At 60.3% G+C, this 15,522-nt stretch overlaps 8 protein-coding genes and 1 pseudogene across 8 annotated transcripts; 3 read left to right on the forward strand and 6 right to left on the reverse strand.

Moving 5' to 3' along the window:
- Positions 1 to 191: 191 nt before the first annotated feature.
- Positions 192 to 1,565, reverse strand: ACA1_064460 (ankyrin repeat domain protein; the record flags this gene model as incomplete). The annotated part of the gene is made up of 1 exon (XM_004339625.1): positions 192 to 1,565. The coding sequence occupies one exon, from the start codon at positions 1,563 to 1,565 to the stop codon at positions 192 to 194; it is 1,374 nt and encodes a 457-aa protein (XP_004339673.1).
- Positions 1,566 to 1,624: 59 nt separating this feature from the next.
- Positions 1,625 to 2,563, reverse strand: ACA1_064470 (annotated as a pseudogene).
- A 199-nt stretch (positions 2,564 to 2,762) lies between these two features.
- ACA1_064480 (uncharacterized protein) lies at positions 2,763 to 3,206 on the forward strand (the record flags this gene model as incomplete). The annotated part of the gene is made up of 3 exons (XM_004339626.1): positions 2,763 to 2,805; positions 2,893 to 3,029; positions 3,099 to 3,206. 3 exons carry the CDS (start codon positions 2,763 to 2,765, stop codon positions 3,204 to 3,206), a joined length of 288 nt encoding a protein of 95 aa, XP_004339674.1.
- A 398-nt stretch (positions 3,207 to 3,604) lies between these two features.
- On the forward strand, positions 3,605 to 4,608 carry ACA1_064490 (MAP kinase phosphatase 6, putative; the record flags this gene model as incomplete). The annotated part of the gene is made up of 7 exons (XM_004339627.1): positions 3,605 to 3,611; positions 3,676 to 3,771; positions 3,848 to 3,987; positions 4,100 to 4,188; positions 4,258 to 4,301; positions 4,380 to 4,466; positions 4,535 to 4,608. The coding sequence occupies 7 exons, from the start codon at positions 3,605 to 3,607 to the stop codon at positions 4,606 to 4,608; spliced, it is 537 nt and encodes a 178-aa protein (XP_004339675.1).
- A 222-nt stretch (positions 4,609 to 4,830) lies between these two features.
- Positions 4,831 to 5,329, reverse strand: ACA1_064500 (elongation factor SIII p15 subunit, putative; the record flags this gene model as incomplete). The annotated part of the gene is made up of 3 exons (XM_004339628.1): positions 4,831 to 4,839; positions 4,931 to 5,112; positions 5,209 to 5,329. 3 exons carry the CDS (start codon positions 5,327 to 5,329, stop codon positions 4,831 to 4,833), a joined length of 312 nt encoding a protein of 103 aa, XP_004339676.1.
- A 248-nt stretch (positions 5,330 to 5,577) lies between these two features.
- On the reverse strand, positions 5,578 to 6,972 carry ACA1_064510 (small GTPbinding protein domain containing protein; the record flags this gene model as incomplete). The annotated part of the gene is made up of 7 exons (XM_004339629.1): positions 5,578 to 5,769; positions 5,870 to 6,023; positions 6,094 to 6,164; positions 6,251 to 6,397; positions 6,544 to 6,621; positions 6,694 to 6,737; positions 6,837 to 6,972. 7 exons carry the CDS (start codon positions 6,970 to 6,972, stop codon positions 5,578 to 5,580), a joined length of 822 nt encoding a protein of 273 aa, XP_004339677.1.
- Positions 6,973 to 7,153: 181 nt separating this feature from the next.
- ACA1_064520 (leucine rich repeat domain containing protein) lies at positions 7,154 to 11,133 on the reverse strand (the record flags this gene model as incomplete). The annotated part of the gene is made up of 17 exons (XM_004339630.1): positions 7,154 to 7,291; positions 7,420 to 7,487; positions 7,567 to 7,655; positions 7,733 to 7,813; positions 7,914 to 7,981; positions 8,157 to 8,526; positions 8,608 to 8,728; positions 8,803 to 9,040; positions 9,133 to 9,190; positions 9,293 to 9,396; positions 9,480 to 9,651; positions 9,742 to 9,913; positions 10,024 to 10,067; positions 10,143 to 10,214; positions 10,331 to 10,464; positions 10,655 to 10,716; positions 10,758 to 11,133. The coding sequence occupies 17 exons, from the start codon at positions 11,131 to 11,133 to the stop codon at positions 7,154 to 7,156; spliced, it is 2,367 nt and encodes a 788-aa protein (XP_004339678.1).
- Positions 11,134 to 11,263: 130 nt separating this feature from the next.
- Positions 11,264 to 13,340, forward strand: ACA1_064530 (TBC domain containing protein; the record flags this gene model as incomplete). The annotated part of the gene is made up of 10 exons (XM_004339631.1): positions 11,264 to 11,368; positions 11,497 to 11,526; positions 11,807 to 12,016; positions 12,069 to 12,183; positions 12,268 to 12,369; positions 12,451 to 12,623; positions 12,698 to 12,766; positions 12,858 to 12,952; positions 13,044 to 13,145; positions 13,229 to 13,340. The coding sequence occupies 10 exons, from the start codon at positions 11,264 to 11,266 to the stop codon at positions 13,338 to 13,340; spliced, it is 1,113 nt and encodes a 370-aa protein (XP_004339679.1).
- Positions 13,341 to 13,425: 85 nt separating this feature from the next.
- On the reverse strand, positions 13,426 to 15,388 carry ACA1_064540 (uncharacterized protein; the record flags this gene model as incomplete). Its single annotated transcript, XM_004339632.1, has 4 exons — positions 13,426 to 13,997; positions 14,102 to 14,180; positions 14,324 to 14,430; positions 14,566 to 15,388. The coding sequence occupies 4 exons, from the start codon at positions 15,386 to 15,388 to the stop codon at positions 13,426 to 13,428; spliced, it is 1,581 nt and encodes a 526-aa protein (XP_004339680.1).
- Between the last annotated feature and the right edge of the window lie 134 nt (positions 15,389 to 15,522).

A 15,522-nucleotide genomic window follows, 5' to 3' on the forward strand; every position in this document is an offset into this window, starting at 1 on the left:
ACGGCCCCTTGTACCTATCCTCCCGCACACGCAGGCCGTGTTCATCTTCCGCACGACCCTTCTTCTCGTCTCCCTATCTCCATCTTCTCTTCACATCTCCCTACCCACAAAATAAACAAAAACATATATTACTCTTTGGTCTGTACACCCTTCCTCCGTCGCGGCGCTGGCCACGGACCCTACTCGTCGGGTCAGGCCTCATTCTCCGGTTCAAGCTCGTCCCCGTCATCGATGACCATCTCTTCCTCTTCGTCTTCTCTCTCCACCTCTTCGTCCTCGTCCTGGTCGCCCACCTCGCCACCATCCTCCTTCACCGGTGTCGCGTCTGTACCCTCCTTTTCTTTCTTGGCCCGGCAGTCGTTGTCCTGCTCTTCCGGGCCTGTCGTGTTCACGGTGCCAGTCTCTGTCGCGGCCGCGGAAGAAGAAGCTGCTTCTACGACGAGCGGCGGCGAAGAGGAGGTGTGAGTCGAGTGCAGGAGGGCCTTGACGACGGCCATGTGACCTGCCCGGGCGGCGAGCTGCACGGACTTGTCGTTGCCGCCGTCCTTGCCCTCGGGATCTGCGCCGGCAGCCAGAAGCTGACGCACCACACCCAGCGAACCGGCCATGCAGGCGTGGTGTAGCGCCGTGCGGCCGTCGACGTCGCGGGCCTCCACGGTCTCGTCGTCGGCGTTCTCCAGAAGCGTGCCGACCAGCCCTTCGTCGCCGCACAGGGCGCTCAGGTGAAGCGCGGTGAGTCCCAACTGGTTGGCGCCCAGGGCGCAACCGACTGCGAGCAGACGCGAGACCACGCCCGAGTGGCCACCACGCACGGCGTAGTGGAGGGCTGTGGAGCCGGTGGCATCGCGAGCGTTGGGATCGGCGCCCTGCTGCAGCAGGAGATCGGCGATGGCATCGAAGCCGTGGAGGGCGGCCGCGTGCAGTGGCGTACGGCCTCGCTCACAACGCAGGTCTATGGTGGCGCGATGATCGACCAGAAGCCGCACCAGCGAGAGGTGGCCGTTGACCGCCGCGTGGTGCAGGGCGCTGTAGCCGCGTCGGTCGCGGGTGTCGGGTCGGGCGCCTCGGCGCAGCAGCACCAGGGCCACACCCTGGCGGCCCTTGAGGGCGGCCACATGCAACGGCGTCTCCTTCTCCAGGTCTTCGACGACATGCGGGTCCGCACCGGCCTCGAGCAGCAGCTCGGCGATGCGCTGATGGCCGTTCTTGGCCGAGGCATGCAGCGCGCTGTAGCCGCCCTCGTCAGCGGCGTTGGGCGAAGCGCTGCGCTGGAGGAGGCACTCGACCACACCCACGTGTCCTACAGAAGCTGCCCCGACCAGGGCCGTCTCTCGCTCCTCTTTGCCGCAGCCCAGGTCCAGCAGCTTGACCACTTCGTCCTCCCTGCCCATCACTGCAGCCTTCAACAGGGCCGCCGCAAAGTCCCCGCCGCCCTTCTTCTCTTGCTTGTCGATCGGTGGCGACGCGTTATCGCTTGAGCTGGGTTCTGATGTCTTCCTCCTCTTGTTAGCTTCGACTTCTCCCTCCGTGGTGTATGTCTCACTCTTGACCTGTGCTTGCCACATCGTTAGTCTAAGCATCACTCAGCTGCCGGTGCAGAAGGTGAGAGCGGCTTACTCGACTGTCAGAGGCCGCGGGTGTAGGAGCTCCAGTGGATGAGACCGACGAAGTGGAGGCCGAAGGCGAAGGAGCTGATGATGAAGAGCTCGAAGAGGCCGGTGGAGGAACCGGCTCTCCGGCTGAAGCGACAGCCGCCAGCTGGAAGATGGACGACAGGAGAGCTGCGTCGGCGTGCGCAGCTTCGCGGGGCTGGCCGGCGGTGTTGGATCCCAGGAGCAGTGTGGGTGTGGGAGCCACTTGGCTCTGATTGCGAGCCTTGGCGCGACGATTCTGGAACCTGGAGAGGAGGTGTGAGGGCGCCAGTCCAGTCGTGGCAGTCGGTGAGCGACGAGTACCAGATCTGTACACTGCGGGGAGTCATGTTGAGCTGGGTAGCGAGCTGGTTGCGCATCCCGAGGCTCGGGTGCTGCTCCATGTTGAAGGTGGTCTCGAGCACGTGCAACTGCTCGGGAGACGTACGCTTCCTCTTCCGCTTGCCCGAACGCGTCAGGCCGTTGTCTCCCTCGTCCAGGTCGTCCGTTCCGATGTTGTCTGCCGAGTCATCGCTGCTGGGCGACCCCAGGCGCAAGGGTTCTAATGGTACGACTGTGGGTATGGCGGGCGGTTGCCCAGCAGGCGCTGAGTTGTGGTGCTGAAGAGGGCGAGGCTGAGGTTGGTGGACACTTGAGGGTGCAGGCGGGTAGAGGGAGGAAGAGCGCTCAAGAGGTCGTATCGCCAGAGAAGCCGTGGACCACAGCGACTGGGCGAGGTGCGATGCAGTGGAGGCTAAGGGGGCGAGCGTGGAGAGCCGCGGCGGAGCAGCAGTGGAAGCGAAGCTGTTGGCGGGGGCCGGCGGGATAACGGCCGAGTACGGCGCTCGCTGGAAAGGAGCAACAAGAGTCGTTGCCTTAGAGGGCTGGATGGGAGTTCCAGACGCTGAAGAGGGAGAAGGTGCGGGCTCCATCTCTGTCCGAAAAGGTGAGCAATAAAATGGTAACGTTTATTGAGTGGCCGGTTTTGGCGTGCCGGGAAAAAGCTGGGAAGGAAAATGGCGCCAAGGAAAGTGCCCCTTCGCGCCAAATGGCGTGGCCTGCGCACAAGACATCACCAAGCAAACAGCAGAAGAAGTAGAAGAACAAGAAGAAGAAGAACAAGAAGAGAAGATGGCCGATACCGAACTGCCCAAGCCCGAGATCATTGAAGTCGGTACGGACGCTTATCTCGCTTGGCATGCAAGGACTCTATCGAGCCGAGCAACCTGATGGATGCAAGCGACTGACGCATCGTTTGCAGACAAGACGCAGTTCATCCCCGCAAGGCCGAACAAGACCATAACGCCTGTGCAGGACAGGCTCCAGAACTCGCCAAAGAAGGTCTTAACGCCCGAAGTGCTCAAGGAGCGTCAGGATAAAGCTCAACAGAGGCGTCAAGTACGTTCTGCCTTCAAGTTCTAGCCTTCGATCCCTTGCTTATCGTTCTTCTATCGTACGCAACGCCAGCTGTTCGAAGAGGAGAAGGTCAGCAAGGCGCACGCCGTGGTCGAGCACGCTAAGGAGGTCAGGGAACGGGCCAAGCTGCAGCCCAAGGAAGCCCAGACCGACGCCTGAGCGGCAGCTCCAATCCTGTAAATAGGACGTTAGAAGGTGCAGAGACTCGCCTTTCGTCAAAGACGCATGTAGAGCTTTCTAGAGCAAGCACGAATCAAGTAACAACGAGTCGTACTCTCAGTTTTCTCGCCTCTCATTCTGCGAAGATCCTGCTTGCGAGAACAACAACTGTCTTTAGCATTGGATTAATCTATTCTAATCACTGAGAAAATGCAAGCACCCAACAAAAGTACCCCGTCCACCACGTACCGCCGAAGCATGTACACTAACCAGTGTAACGTGAAGAAGGAAAAGGCAAGGCAAGCGGCAACAAGAAAGGCCGCCCTACAACGGCGGAGCCAGCTGTGGAGCCTTTGCAGCTTCCCCTCGCACTTCCCGACGCCGACGAAGTTGATGCCATGGCCGGTGCGAACCTTCCCCCCCCCCCTAAACACCTCTCCTTGCGTGCTCACTTCGTTTTGGTGTGCAGGACCCACCGAGTGGTCGTTCTGGGTGCTCAGGGGCCAAGTGTTGGCCGGGGCCTACCCCAAGCGCCAGCACCTGGTGGCTGACCTCCTCAAGGCGGGTGCGTCCTCCTCACACTTCTGCCCGAGCATTCAACTGACGGGCCTCTTTGCTCTCTCCGTCCGGCACCTCATCAGGCACGACAACGTTCATTTGCCTGATGACGAAAGCCGAGCTCGAGCGACAGGGACGGCCCTACTTTGAGGGCGTGCCCAAGCTTATCGCGCAGGCGCCCAGCGAATACCCGCACCTCGCTACTCGACTCTCCTACCGCCACGTGCCCATCTATGGCACGACACGCCCGCCAAGCTGCCAACCGAGCACACCAATCTAATGGACTTCCTCTGACGGCCTTTCTTACGCCGGACCTCCTTTGTTGTGCAGATAAGGGAGTCGGCGAAGATGCAGAGGTGAACGCGCTGGTGGCGGAGATCATCGACATGCTCAACCGCGGCGAACGCATCTACCTCCATTGTCGGTACCCGGGTCCCTTCCTTTTTGAAAAGCCGTGGTCCCTCACCTTGATTGTGTGCGCGCTCGATCGCAGTGGCGGACATGGACGCACAGGGACCATTGCCTCACTTCTTCTGGGTATGCACTCTCGCTCCTGCATGAAGTCGATGTATGGTGGCTTGCGACCAGCTGATTGAACCCTGCAATCGCCCAAAGGCCGGCTCTACGGGCTCACGGCGTACGAGGCCCTCGAGCTGTGCAAGCGATACCACGACTGTCGGGCAGACGTCAAGGCCAAGCCCGGTACGCCGTTCTACCCAACACGTCCATTGACTTGGCAGCTGTCTCTTATGCGAACACCACGTGCACAGGGGTCTACGGCTGCCCAGAGACGCACGACCAGCGGTCACAAGTGTACCGTCTCTTGTCCGCGGCCACGCCATGAAGCGTGTTGGGTCGGTTTGGTTGAGGCCTCAAGAATTAAAGATGAATGTTTGATAGGGTTGGTGAATGTGTACATAAAGGTCATCGCCCCTATTTATTGGAGGGATGATGGCACAATCTGAATGCGACATCATTCGCGCCAAAGAGGGAAAACCCTCGCAAAGCGATACCATTGCCCTCATTGCCCCAGGCATCGCACGCAGCCATTATCACATGCTCGCATTTAAGTGTCCTGTGAAAGCACGGCGCGTAATGTCAAAACTGGATTGTGTAATTGTGATAATGGCTACGTGGCATGAATTTGAGAGGGGGCGGGTGCGCACCAAGAAGTTAGCAGCCATGAGAAGCTCCAGGGCAACTTCAGGCTCGATGGGGAACTCGGGGATCTCGGTCGTGCTGTTGGTGTAGCGCAGCTTGTAGTAGAAGTACTGGATAACCTTCTCAAGGATGGGCGTAGAGATCTCACGGAAGTTGATCTCACCCATGGCCTGCTCGGTGAACGTACCTGCATAGGGGCAAAGAGAATTGATCAACATTCACATGGTCGGATGTCGTTGGCAATGCAGTCTCACGCTCTGTCTTCCGGCTTGCAATTACTTACCAGGGCCAGACAACATGGATTTGATGGTGCCCGAGACCATGGCAGCCTTGCGATCGACAACGAACTCGTGGCCGTCGGCTGAGATGAGCTTCACCGTGTCCAATTCACCATCGTCGGCCATCTTGTGTGTACGCTAATCGTCTTGTCCTCCCGCCGTGAAAATAAAGCCAAAGTAATTTTCTACCTCCACCTTAACGATTGGATTTAAGTGAATAAAAACAGAGAAAATGTCTGAGTGGCCAGCGGAGGATTTCGAGGAAAGTCGGGAAATTCTGTTGAATTAAGTTAAACAGTAGTTTCATTACATTGCATCACACCGGGCCACCTGACCCGGGAGCACCCACAAAGTGGTGTAGCTGTTGTGTTGCATTAGGACAAGAGACACCCCTTCTTGTTCTTGTGCCGGACCTTGTCACCGCTCCGCACCTCCCCTTTGGGGCTCGCGCTGCTGCCCGACAGCGACTTGCTGCCGCCGCTGCTCTTCTGCTTGCTGTCCTTCTTTTGTTTGTCCTTCTTGCCGCCCTTCCTCGGCTTTGGCTTTCCCACCGCCCCACGCACCACCTACCGCCCACCCAACCAAGGCCAAGCGCTTGTCAGCTCGAACGTGTCATGTGTGCGTCGTGTCGGTGTCGTGTGCCGTGCGTGTCGTGCGTGTTCTTACCTCAGTGGCGAGGAGGTCGAGGACTTCGATCTCGGATGTGGTAATCTCAAAGTACTCGAGGGCGCCGATCTGCTGCTGCAGCTCCTGCCCTTGCTGCTCCGTCACCGGACTAAAGTTGCGCTCGGCTAGTCGTCGCAGTATGTCCGCGTCGTGTCTATGCCCCCAAAAGACACTCTTCGTTCAACTGCGCGTGTCGAAGTGTGTCATGTGTGTCGTGTGCGTACCGAAGGTCGACTTTCATGCCGACAAGTACGATGGGCGCTTTGGGGTTGGCTTGTCGCACGCCCGGCACCCACTACACCGCCATCCCCTCGCGATCAGAACAAGCATCGCACACGGTACACACGCACACGCATCTGCAACAACACACGATGCACGTACTCGGTCGAGGACGCTGTGTACGGAGGTGGGGGAGATGATGGAGAAGCAGATGAGAAAGACATCGGCCGACGGGTAGTGCTTGGGTCCGCGCGTGTCGTGCATCTCGCCGGGCGTATCGATCAGCCGCAAGTACACCGTCTCCTCCACCTTTTCACGGCGCAGTGCACCAAATGTCATTTGAGCGAACATGTCGCGAGTGCGGTGGCGTGTGCGTGTGCGGTGTGTGTGTGTGTGTGTGTGTGTGCGCGCGCGCGCGCGGTGGTGCGTGTGCGGTGTGATACGTGCGTTCGTACCTCGCCGTCGTTGCCGATGAGGGGCACCTTCTTGTGGTACTCCATTCCCTGTTCGCCCCGTCCCATCCCCGAGTTGTCCTGCTCGATCGAAGCCACACCACAATTCAATGCCGCGCGACACAAGCGTGTGCGTAAAACGGCCCGAGGTACCTTGATGGTGAGGGCCGTGAGGAGGGACGTCTTGCCCACCGCCGCTGTGACGTGCCGGCCAGTCATTTATAAATAATAAAATATAGTATTTGGCTGATAAATAAATAAATAAAATACGAACAAATAAAAGAGGTTAAAGGTACCGTCGCCGACCACGACGCAGGTGATGGTGCGTACGGAGGCGCCCCCTGACGCCATGGCCTCGGCATCCGAGTCCTGCGAATCACGCAAGGGCGGACCACCCGACGATGATGACGACGTCTGTTCGGGTGCCTGCATCTCCTCTCCTCTTACCTCGGCCTCAACCCAAACGCCTTCAATCAATTGATGCTATTTTTTCTATCGGTCTTCCTCAAGCCCACCAACACAAACTGCCGTACGATGAGTTTCTCGTTATTTCTTTTCTCTAATTCTTAAGGTGGCGAGCACAAACAGCTACACATCCCCTTCGCTCGCACGACTACTGGGCAGCGGTGGTGCGGTGGGAGCTGCCGCCTTCGGGGTCGATCATGTTGCTGAAGGCCTCGATCTCGATACGCGGATAGGCGTCGGCCAGCTGCTGCAGCAGCGCCTCGCTAAAGTCCGTCGCCCACAACACCTGAATTGTGCGACGCGCGTTGTACAAGAAAGAAGGTGAGCTCACCCGACACGTCCAGTAGCAGCGGCCCGAGAGAAGAAGACGAGTTTGTTGTTCAAGGTTGGCTCGCGTGGGGGCGGGAGAGGTACCAGGTGCATGAGTTGGTCGGCGGACTTGACAAGCAGGGTGAGGTCTTCGTCGTGAAGCTTCGAGAAACCTGGCACCAGCCAAAAGCAATGGCCATCAGATGAGTGATTGGGGGAGCGAGGGAGGAGGTGGAGCCGGAGGAATGGTACCGCTGAGGGTGAGACTGCGGAGGGCGGCGAATCGCTGGTTCTGGGCACACCACGAGAGGTGCTTTCGCCGAATGCCTCCACACTCATCACTACGAAGCCACACGACACACACAACACACAAGGCCGCGCATGAGTGGACGACGTGGGAGCTAGGCGGTCTACATACATGGAAAGGACGGTGAGAAGCACGCTGGAGCAGAGCTCCATGAACCGTCTCCCGCTCACGTTCCAGCAGCCGTCGAGATTGCTGCATTTGCCATGAACGTCGCGCGCACGTAAGTGTTTTTCCCCCCCCACTAAGACCGATATGTGGGCACGCGGGAAAGGGCGCAGAAGCGGTGCCGTACAGGACTGAAAGGTGCCGGCACGCCGACAGCGGCTCTACGTTAGTCAGCTGGCGACACCACGAGATGTCCTGCCAACCCAAAGAAGAAGAAGAAGAAGAAGAAGAAGAAGAAGAAGAAGAAGAAGAAGAAGAAGAAGAAGAAGAAGAAGAAGAAGAAGAAGAAGAAGAAGAAAGGTAGACGGTGAGACCTGAACATGAAATGAAAAAGAGAGAAAACGAAACGAAACGAAACCAGGGGGCGTACAAGCTGCTGCAGCTTGGTGAGCGAGGAGAGGCATTCCAGCGACGCGTCGGTGATGCGGTCGCAGCCCGATAGCGAAACGTTCTCGAGGTTGGGACACTCCGTGACCAGCTTCTCCACCGCTTGCTCCGACACCTGGGCACCCGAGCCAAGGGAGGCGTTAGCTTTGAGGCCGTCAAAGGCGATGACGAGTGAGCGGAGCGTGGGGTATGGCGTGAGGTATGACGGCGCGCGTAGCACCTTGACGCAGCCGGCGAGCGAGATGGAGCGGAGGTTGCGCCCGAGCGACGTGATGATCGAGACGACGTCCTTGTCCTCGATGTCCGGGCAGAGATCCAGGTTGATCGAATGCACGAACGGGAAGTGCTTCAAACTGCACGATCGACCGCCGGCGCAAGCCAATCTATCAGCGCGTGCGGTGGTGTGTCGTGTGTGTGTCGTGTGTGTGTCGCACCTTTTGAGGAAGGGCGAAAAGCGGATGCTGGTTCCTCGCAGCATGAGCTGCTGGATCTGCGGGCAGGCCTCTCCGATCCCCTGCAGCCCGGTCTCCGTCACGCTCTTGCACCAACTAAGGTCTGTCTCGCGTAACATAAAACTCTATGAGCACTCGTTGTGTCGTGTGCGTGTCGTGTTGCGTGTGTCTGAGTACCGAGACGGGTGGCGGCAGAGTCGGGCGCGAGTATGTGGAGGAGGGGGTCGACGAGGAGGCTGTTGACGGTCAAATAGTTGAGCAGCCAGGCGCGCAGGTCGGCGGGCAGCACGGCGAGCTGGGACTCCATGGCGGTCCAGTTCTGGCTGACCCACTTGCCCAGCATGTCCTTCAGGCTCCCGACCGCGTCCGCCCCCGACGTCGGGTTGTCCTTCAGCAGCTGCTGCTCCACCTGGTACTGGAGCCAGGCCATCCCATGTGAGCCAACCGCACAACACACGCGACGCGACGCGACACGCACGGCACACGACAAGCGCAACGGCGACGTACGTGGGCGTAGTTTTTGGAGAAGACGAGAGCGTCCGGTGGCTCCACGCGTCGGTAATAACTGCAGAGGTGAGAAGGGCGAGGTGAGTACCAATTGCGCGGGCCAGCGCAGGTCGTGAACAGTGGAATGCATGAATGTGGCGTGGCGTGGGGTGGTGCGTACTCGCGATCGATGCGGGTCATTTCGAAGCCGTGGCGTTTGTAGAACTCCACCTCCCGCCCGCTCTTGGACGCGATGTGAATGTAGACGTCGTTGATCCGCATCGCCTGCGCACCATGATACCACACCATGATGCAACCAACGAACATGACGTGTCGTGCGTGTCGTGTGGCATAGTGCGCAGTGGTACGCACCTCGCAGTTATCTTCGTCGTCGCTGTCGCTGTCCGAATCGGGGTTGGGGCCGTTTGTCGGCGCTCTTCCTCCCTCCGCTTCTTCTCCTCGGCCCGCTTGGCCGTCTCCTTCTCCACCCGGTGGCAATCATCAAACGCATGCCGCAGCAGCTGACCACCCACGCCCTTCCTGCACATCGTGTGTGTGTGTGTGTGTGTGTGTGTGTGGTGTTACACGAGGGTTGGTGTGGACGTGTCGGTGTGTTGTGTGTGAGCGTACCTGCGGTAGGGTCCCAGGACGCCGAGGGTCATGACGTAGTAGTTGGCCATCTTGTGTTTCTGAATTTCGGCCTCACCGGGCCGCTCCTCGGATTCGTCGTCCTCGTCCTCCGAGTCGGAGATGGGCTCGACGCGCGATGACGACGCACCGACCAGCGTGTCCCCATAATACGCTGCACACACCGCACACACCACCGCACACGCACGCACCACCGCACACGCACACGGTGAGCTGCCCTGGTGAATGGAGGGAAGGAGGACCGTGGCGATCGGGGTGAGGTACCGAGACAGCTCAACTCGGGCGTGCGAAGGAGGATGTCGTACAGCCTGCGGAGACGGCGAGTGAGGCCCGCCTGAGCTCAGGAAAAGCCGAAGCGGCAGAGGAGGGGGGGGGGTGCGAACCGTCGGTTGTATTTGATGGGGAAGAGCGAGTCGTTCAGCACCTGGAGGTCGTCTGCGGTCTTTTCGCTCAGCCTAGGAGTAAGAAACGTAGCACGACACGCACGACACGACACGCAACGCACGACACGACGTCAGCACGGCGATCATGGGTACAGGAAGAACGAGACCAGTGAGCGAGTGAATCGTACAGCTCGAGTCGAAGGGGAAGGACGACATGATCCCGATTCCGCTCGCCTGCGAGCGTGATGATGGCGCAGTTGAGGGGCAGCGGAGGACAGCTCACGAAATCGGCCGGCTTCATGGGCTCCGCATTCATCGTGTCCTATGGTCGCCGACACGACACGACACGACAACGACACGCACGACACGCACGACACGCACGACACGCACGACACGCACGACACGCACGACACGCACGACACACACCGCACACAACACAATCAGAAATGCGTTTGGGCCGCCTACACTGGCCTGATGAGGACCGCACCGAGCGTGCTCGAGGAGACACGGACTTGGCACTCGACGGCTCGGCGGTCGCAGTCGTGGTACTGGTCGTCGTTGTGGGCGGCGGGGCCTGCGCTGTCGTGGCGGGGCCGACGCTCAGGGTCGGTGCACCGTCCTCCAGGTCGGCCTCGACCGAGGTCGACGCCTGCGACAGTCGCGGCTGCGGCTGCTGACTGCTGCGCGGCGGCGGCGGCGGCGGACTAGTTCGGCGTCGTAGGACCCAGGCGAGTAGCAGGGCGGCCCCGCCCACGGCGCCTACGGTGGCCACGGCGGCGAGGGCCACGACGAGGGGTCGCGGCTGCTGCTGGCCCCAGATGGAGACTTTGTGATTATTGGAATGATTGAGGTCGTCGCCACCGCCCGAAGCCGCGCGCCAGGCTCCGCCGACCGCACGCAGGGCGGCCTGGGTGATTTGGGCCAGGCCCCATCCCGAAGCCTCCGCCACAACCACGTTGTCGCTCGAGGCGAGAGGCGGAAGTGCCGCCATATCTCGTGAGGCGATTGTGAATGTGGAAAAATCGAATGCGTTCTTGTGCGTTTGGCGCCAAATAATTTTATATATTGATTTTATCTGCTTCTTTTATCGAATTGGTTTTATTTGTATTTTCTTTGCAAAGATGAGGACGCGAGGGGCGGGCAACAGGGCAGATGGGAAGGCCAACACTGCAGCTTCCTCCTCCTCTTCTGCCAAACGAGCGAAGCTGGTGGCCGCACTCAACGGGGTACGTACCCCCACCATGCTCTCGAGAGCACCACCTGTGCGTGTGCGCGTGTGCACGCGTGTGTGCCCTGCGTGTGTCGTGCGGTTGTTTGTTGGGTCGAATGGGAGGCCAACGGTTGCCAAATGCAGCACCAGCAGGGCGAGGGCGAGGAGACGGTGGTGCGGCAGGCAGCCGTCGCAGGCAATGGCGGCCTCCTCTCCGACGGCATCCGCCGCGAGGCCTGGCCCCTCCTCCTCGGCCTTTCCTCCTCCTCCTCTTCTTCCTCTTCCTCCTCGTCTTCGTCTTCACTACCCTCTTCGTCATCTTCACCATCATCCACACCCTACCCGCCAGGCACGTCTTGCTCGCGTGCGTGTGCGCGTGTGCGGTGTTGCGTGCGTGCGCTTTTGTTTGACGTGTGGCGTGTGGCGTGTGCGGCACGTGTGGAGTGCAGAGAAGGGAGACGAGCACCGGGAGAAGGAGCAGGTGCAGCGGGACGTGGAGCGTTCGTTGAACAGTTTCTTCCGGGGCTCCGAAGCCCAGCGCGAGGCCAAGCGGCAGGAGCTCGCGCGCGTAATCAACGCCATCCTCGCCACCCACCCCGATCTCTACTACTACCAGGCACCCACTCCCGCTCTCTCACTCTCACCCGACTCTCACTCATCTGACGTGTGTTGTGTGTTGTGTGTTGCGTGTGCGATGGTCACTGGTGGTCCCACAGGGATTCCACGATGTGGCGACGGTGTTTTTGCTGCTGGCGGGGGAGGACCGCGCCTATGCCATGCTGGAGCGGGTTGCCCTCAACCACTTACGATATCCTTTCCGCCGCGTGTGTCGTGCGTGTCGTGTGTCGTGCGTGTTGTGTGCGCGCGAAAGAGCGCCGTGTGAGAGAGGTTTTCCTTAACGGTTGCGTACACCAGCGATGAACGCGACTCTAGAGAGCACCACCCAGCTGCTTTCGCTCCTCCCGCACCTCATCTCCTTTGCCCAGCCGGGACTACACGCCTTCCTTCTCCAATCCGGTATACCTGCGTCACCGCACACGCACGCACCACTGCACACGACCAACGACACGACACGAACGGCTGACCGCGCGTGGTTAGGGGTGGAGCCCTACTACGCGATCTCGTGGGTGCTGACGTGGTTCGCGCACGACGTGGACCAATGGTCCACCGTCACGCGCCTCTACGACGCCTTCCTGGCCGCCCACCCCATGCTCTGCCTCTACCTCGCCGCCGCGCTTGTCGCCCGCTCCTACCCGGACATCCTCCACCAGGTCCGTCGCGCGTGTCGTGTCGTGTCGTGTGTCGTGTCGTGCGGTCCAAGCTCACCTGGCTATCGCTTGTGCAGGAATGCGAGTACCCTGCGGTCCATTCTTACCTGAGCCATCTCCCCGAGCGATACCTCGCCCAGCCGCAGGTACCCTCGACACCACACACTTCAGCTCAGCTCAGCTCAGCTCAGCTCAGCTCATCCCAGCGCTATTGGACTCACTGGAGAGTACTGGCAGGACGTGGAGGAGCTGATCGGTTCGGCAGTCGATCTCATGCGACGATTGCCGCCCTCGGCCCTGCTCGCCCGCGCCCAAGGCTCGATCCCGCCTAAGTGCGTTACCCACCCTGACCCACCACACGCGCCATTTTGCTGATGAGTATAGTCATTATTTATGATGATACGTCGTGGTGCGTTGCTACAGCTCGCCGTTCCTGGCCTACCCGTTCCCGTGGATGAAGAACACCACCCCGCAGTGGCGGCGCTTGCTCATCGGGCGATCGCGTTCTGCCGCCCTCGTGCTTGGGTACGCACACGACACGCAACAACACGCACCAGACCGAAGCTGACCAAGTCTACTACTATCTCGCTGGCTCGCACAACACACAGCCGATTGCTGGCGGCGGAGGTGGGAGAGGCGCTCTACAAGTACACAGCCCTGCTCGTCCTCTCCCTCTTCACCCTGCTGACCCTCTACGTCTTCCACACGAGCTTCTCCTGACGAGAAGAAGATAACGAAGAAAAAAGCAAAGCCAACTCCACCCCTCGTCGACGAAAGTGGTTTCTTTTGTTGAACGTTCATTCATTTATTTGTTCACGACCATGGCCTGCAGCTTCTCGAGGGTCTCCTTTTGCGTGAGGAGCTTGAGCAGCTGCTGCAGGTCGCTGTCCATCGCCGGGTTGCTGCCTTGCGGCGACGACGATGACGAGGACGACTGATCGGGCGGTGCGGCTGCCTGCTCGCCGCTCCCCCTCTCGTCTCGGTGGTACGGCTGGGGCTCCTGTTGCATGTGGTGCGGCTGGGGCTGGGGCGGTGGCTGGCGCATCGCTTCCGCCTGGGGCACTGGCGGTGGTGCGGTGGCGCTGGTGTTGGTGGGGAGGGCGTAGGGAAGCGACGATGACGAGGGCGTGGCGGAGGCCGATGGCGACGCAGCAGCCGCGGCTGCGGTGCTGACGCCGGTGTGGGTGATGCCGCCCATGGGGTCACTGCTGCTACTGCTTGCGGTGGTCGTGGTGGTGGTCGTGGTCGTAGTTGTGTCCGCGGCGGCAGGGCTGGCGGGCGAGTCATCGACGATGGCGTCGGCGTCGGCGTCCTTGACGAGCTCCTGCTGGATGAGCCCCTTGAGCTGCTCCAGATCGATATGCACGCTGTAGGCCTCTGTAAATCGATTGGCCACCGCACAACTCGTCAATATATCACAATGCATGTGCGCGTGCGGTGCGACACCACAGCTATCGGCCGGGGGGGGGCGACAGACGCACCGAGAGCAGCGAGGCTGGCCGAAACGGCGTCGCGGTTCTCAGGGGTGTCGAGGTCGCGCCACATCACTCCCGTAAGGCGCTAGATGGATATCAAGAGGAGAGTCAATCATCCATCGCGGGACTGTCAGAACCGAATCGGCGGCAGCTGTGTCGTGTGCGTGCGTGCGTGTGCGTGTCGTGCGTGTCGTGTGTGAAGCGCGGCGCTGGGGAAGGAGGTAGTACTCGCACGCCGCCTCCCTTCTTGGTGGTCTTGAATATCTTTTCGTTTCCGTAGAGGGGCTCCACGACCTGGCCCGATGTCTTCGACCCTCGAAACAGGTACTTCCACACTACATAGCGTGCCGCGCGTCAATCAACATTCTGGCGTTAGACCGCAAACCCAACAACAGACATCATGAAGAAGAAGAAGAAGACAGAAGACAGAAGGGCGGTGGTGGAAGAAGAAGAAGAAAGAGAAGAAGCACCTGAGCTGCGGGTGACGCGTTCTTGGGGCGCGAGCTGAGTGTTGACGAGGGAGTCGAAGACCTCGAAGACCTGGTCCTTGTTGATGCCGCGCGTCTTCTGCTTGGGCGCGGCCACGCCCTGCAGCGCTTCGGGCGTGGGCTGCGTCGCGAGCTTGGCCAGCTCGGTCACCAGCGTGCGCGCTTTGGTGTGGCGAGCCAGCCGCGTCGTGGCCCGCCCCACGCCGCCGCCAGGCCCGAAACCTCGTCCGCCTCCGCCGCGTCGCCATCTTCCTCCGCCGTGATGATGGTGGTGCATGTGGTGATGGTGATGGACTGGCGGCGGTGGGAAGGGTGGAGCAGCAGCCGAGCCGGCCGGGTAGTGGTAGGGCGCGATGGGTGCCGTCGAAATATTGTGCATTTGTTCAGTCATCGATTCGTGCAGCGGCTCGTGATGTGGCGGGTGGTGTGGCGAATGAGGATGGAAGTGATGCGGATGGGGATGGGGATGCGGGTAAGGATGAGGATGGGGATGCGGGTGAGAGGGTGGGTGAGGGTGCGGGTAAGGATGGGGGTGCGGATGCGGGTATGGGTGGGGTTGTGGATGATGCGGAGGGAGAGAAGGGCCACTTGGGACGGGCGTGGTGGAAGATGTGGAGGGGGCTGTTGGCCGTAATGAGGTCCATTCGGGGGAGGCGAAGAGAGGCAGATCGGGCCGCCGCGCTTCCCACTGAAGCAGCGCATTCCATACCTCGCGCCGTCGGGCCTCCAGCGCGGCCCCCTCCCGCCACAATCGCTCCACGGGACCCTCGCCCGTCGTTTGTCCGCCATTTTCCTCTTCCATCATGCTGTCCACCAGCGATGTTGGATGGAGCGTCGGGATCGAGGCCGTGGTGTTCGGCCCCGGAGTTGCCGGCGTAGAGACCTCTTCCATTGTGTCCTCTTGCTCCATCTTTTATCTTTTTACGACAAATGCTCTGT

This window comes from Acanthamoeba castellanii, assembly GCF_000313135.1.
Source record: "Acanthamoeba castellanii str. Neff unplaced genomic scaffold scf7180000084599, whole genome shotgun sequence".
NCBI lineage: Eukaryota > Discosea > Longamoebia > Acanthamoebidae > Acanthamoeba > Acanthamoeba castellanii.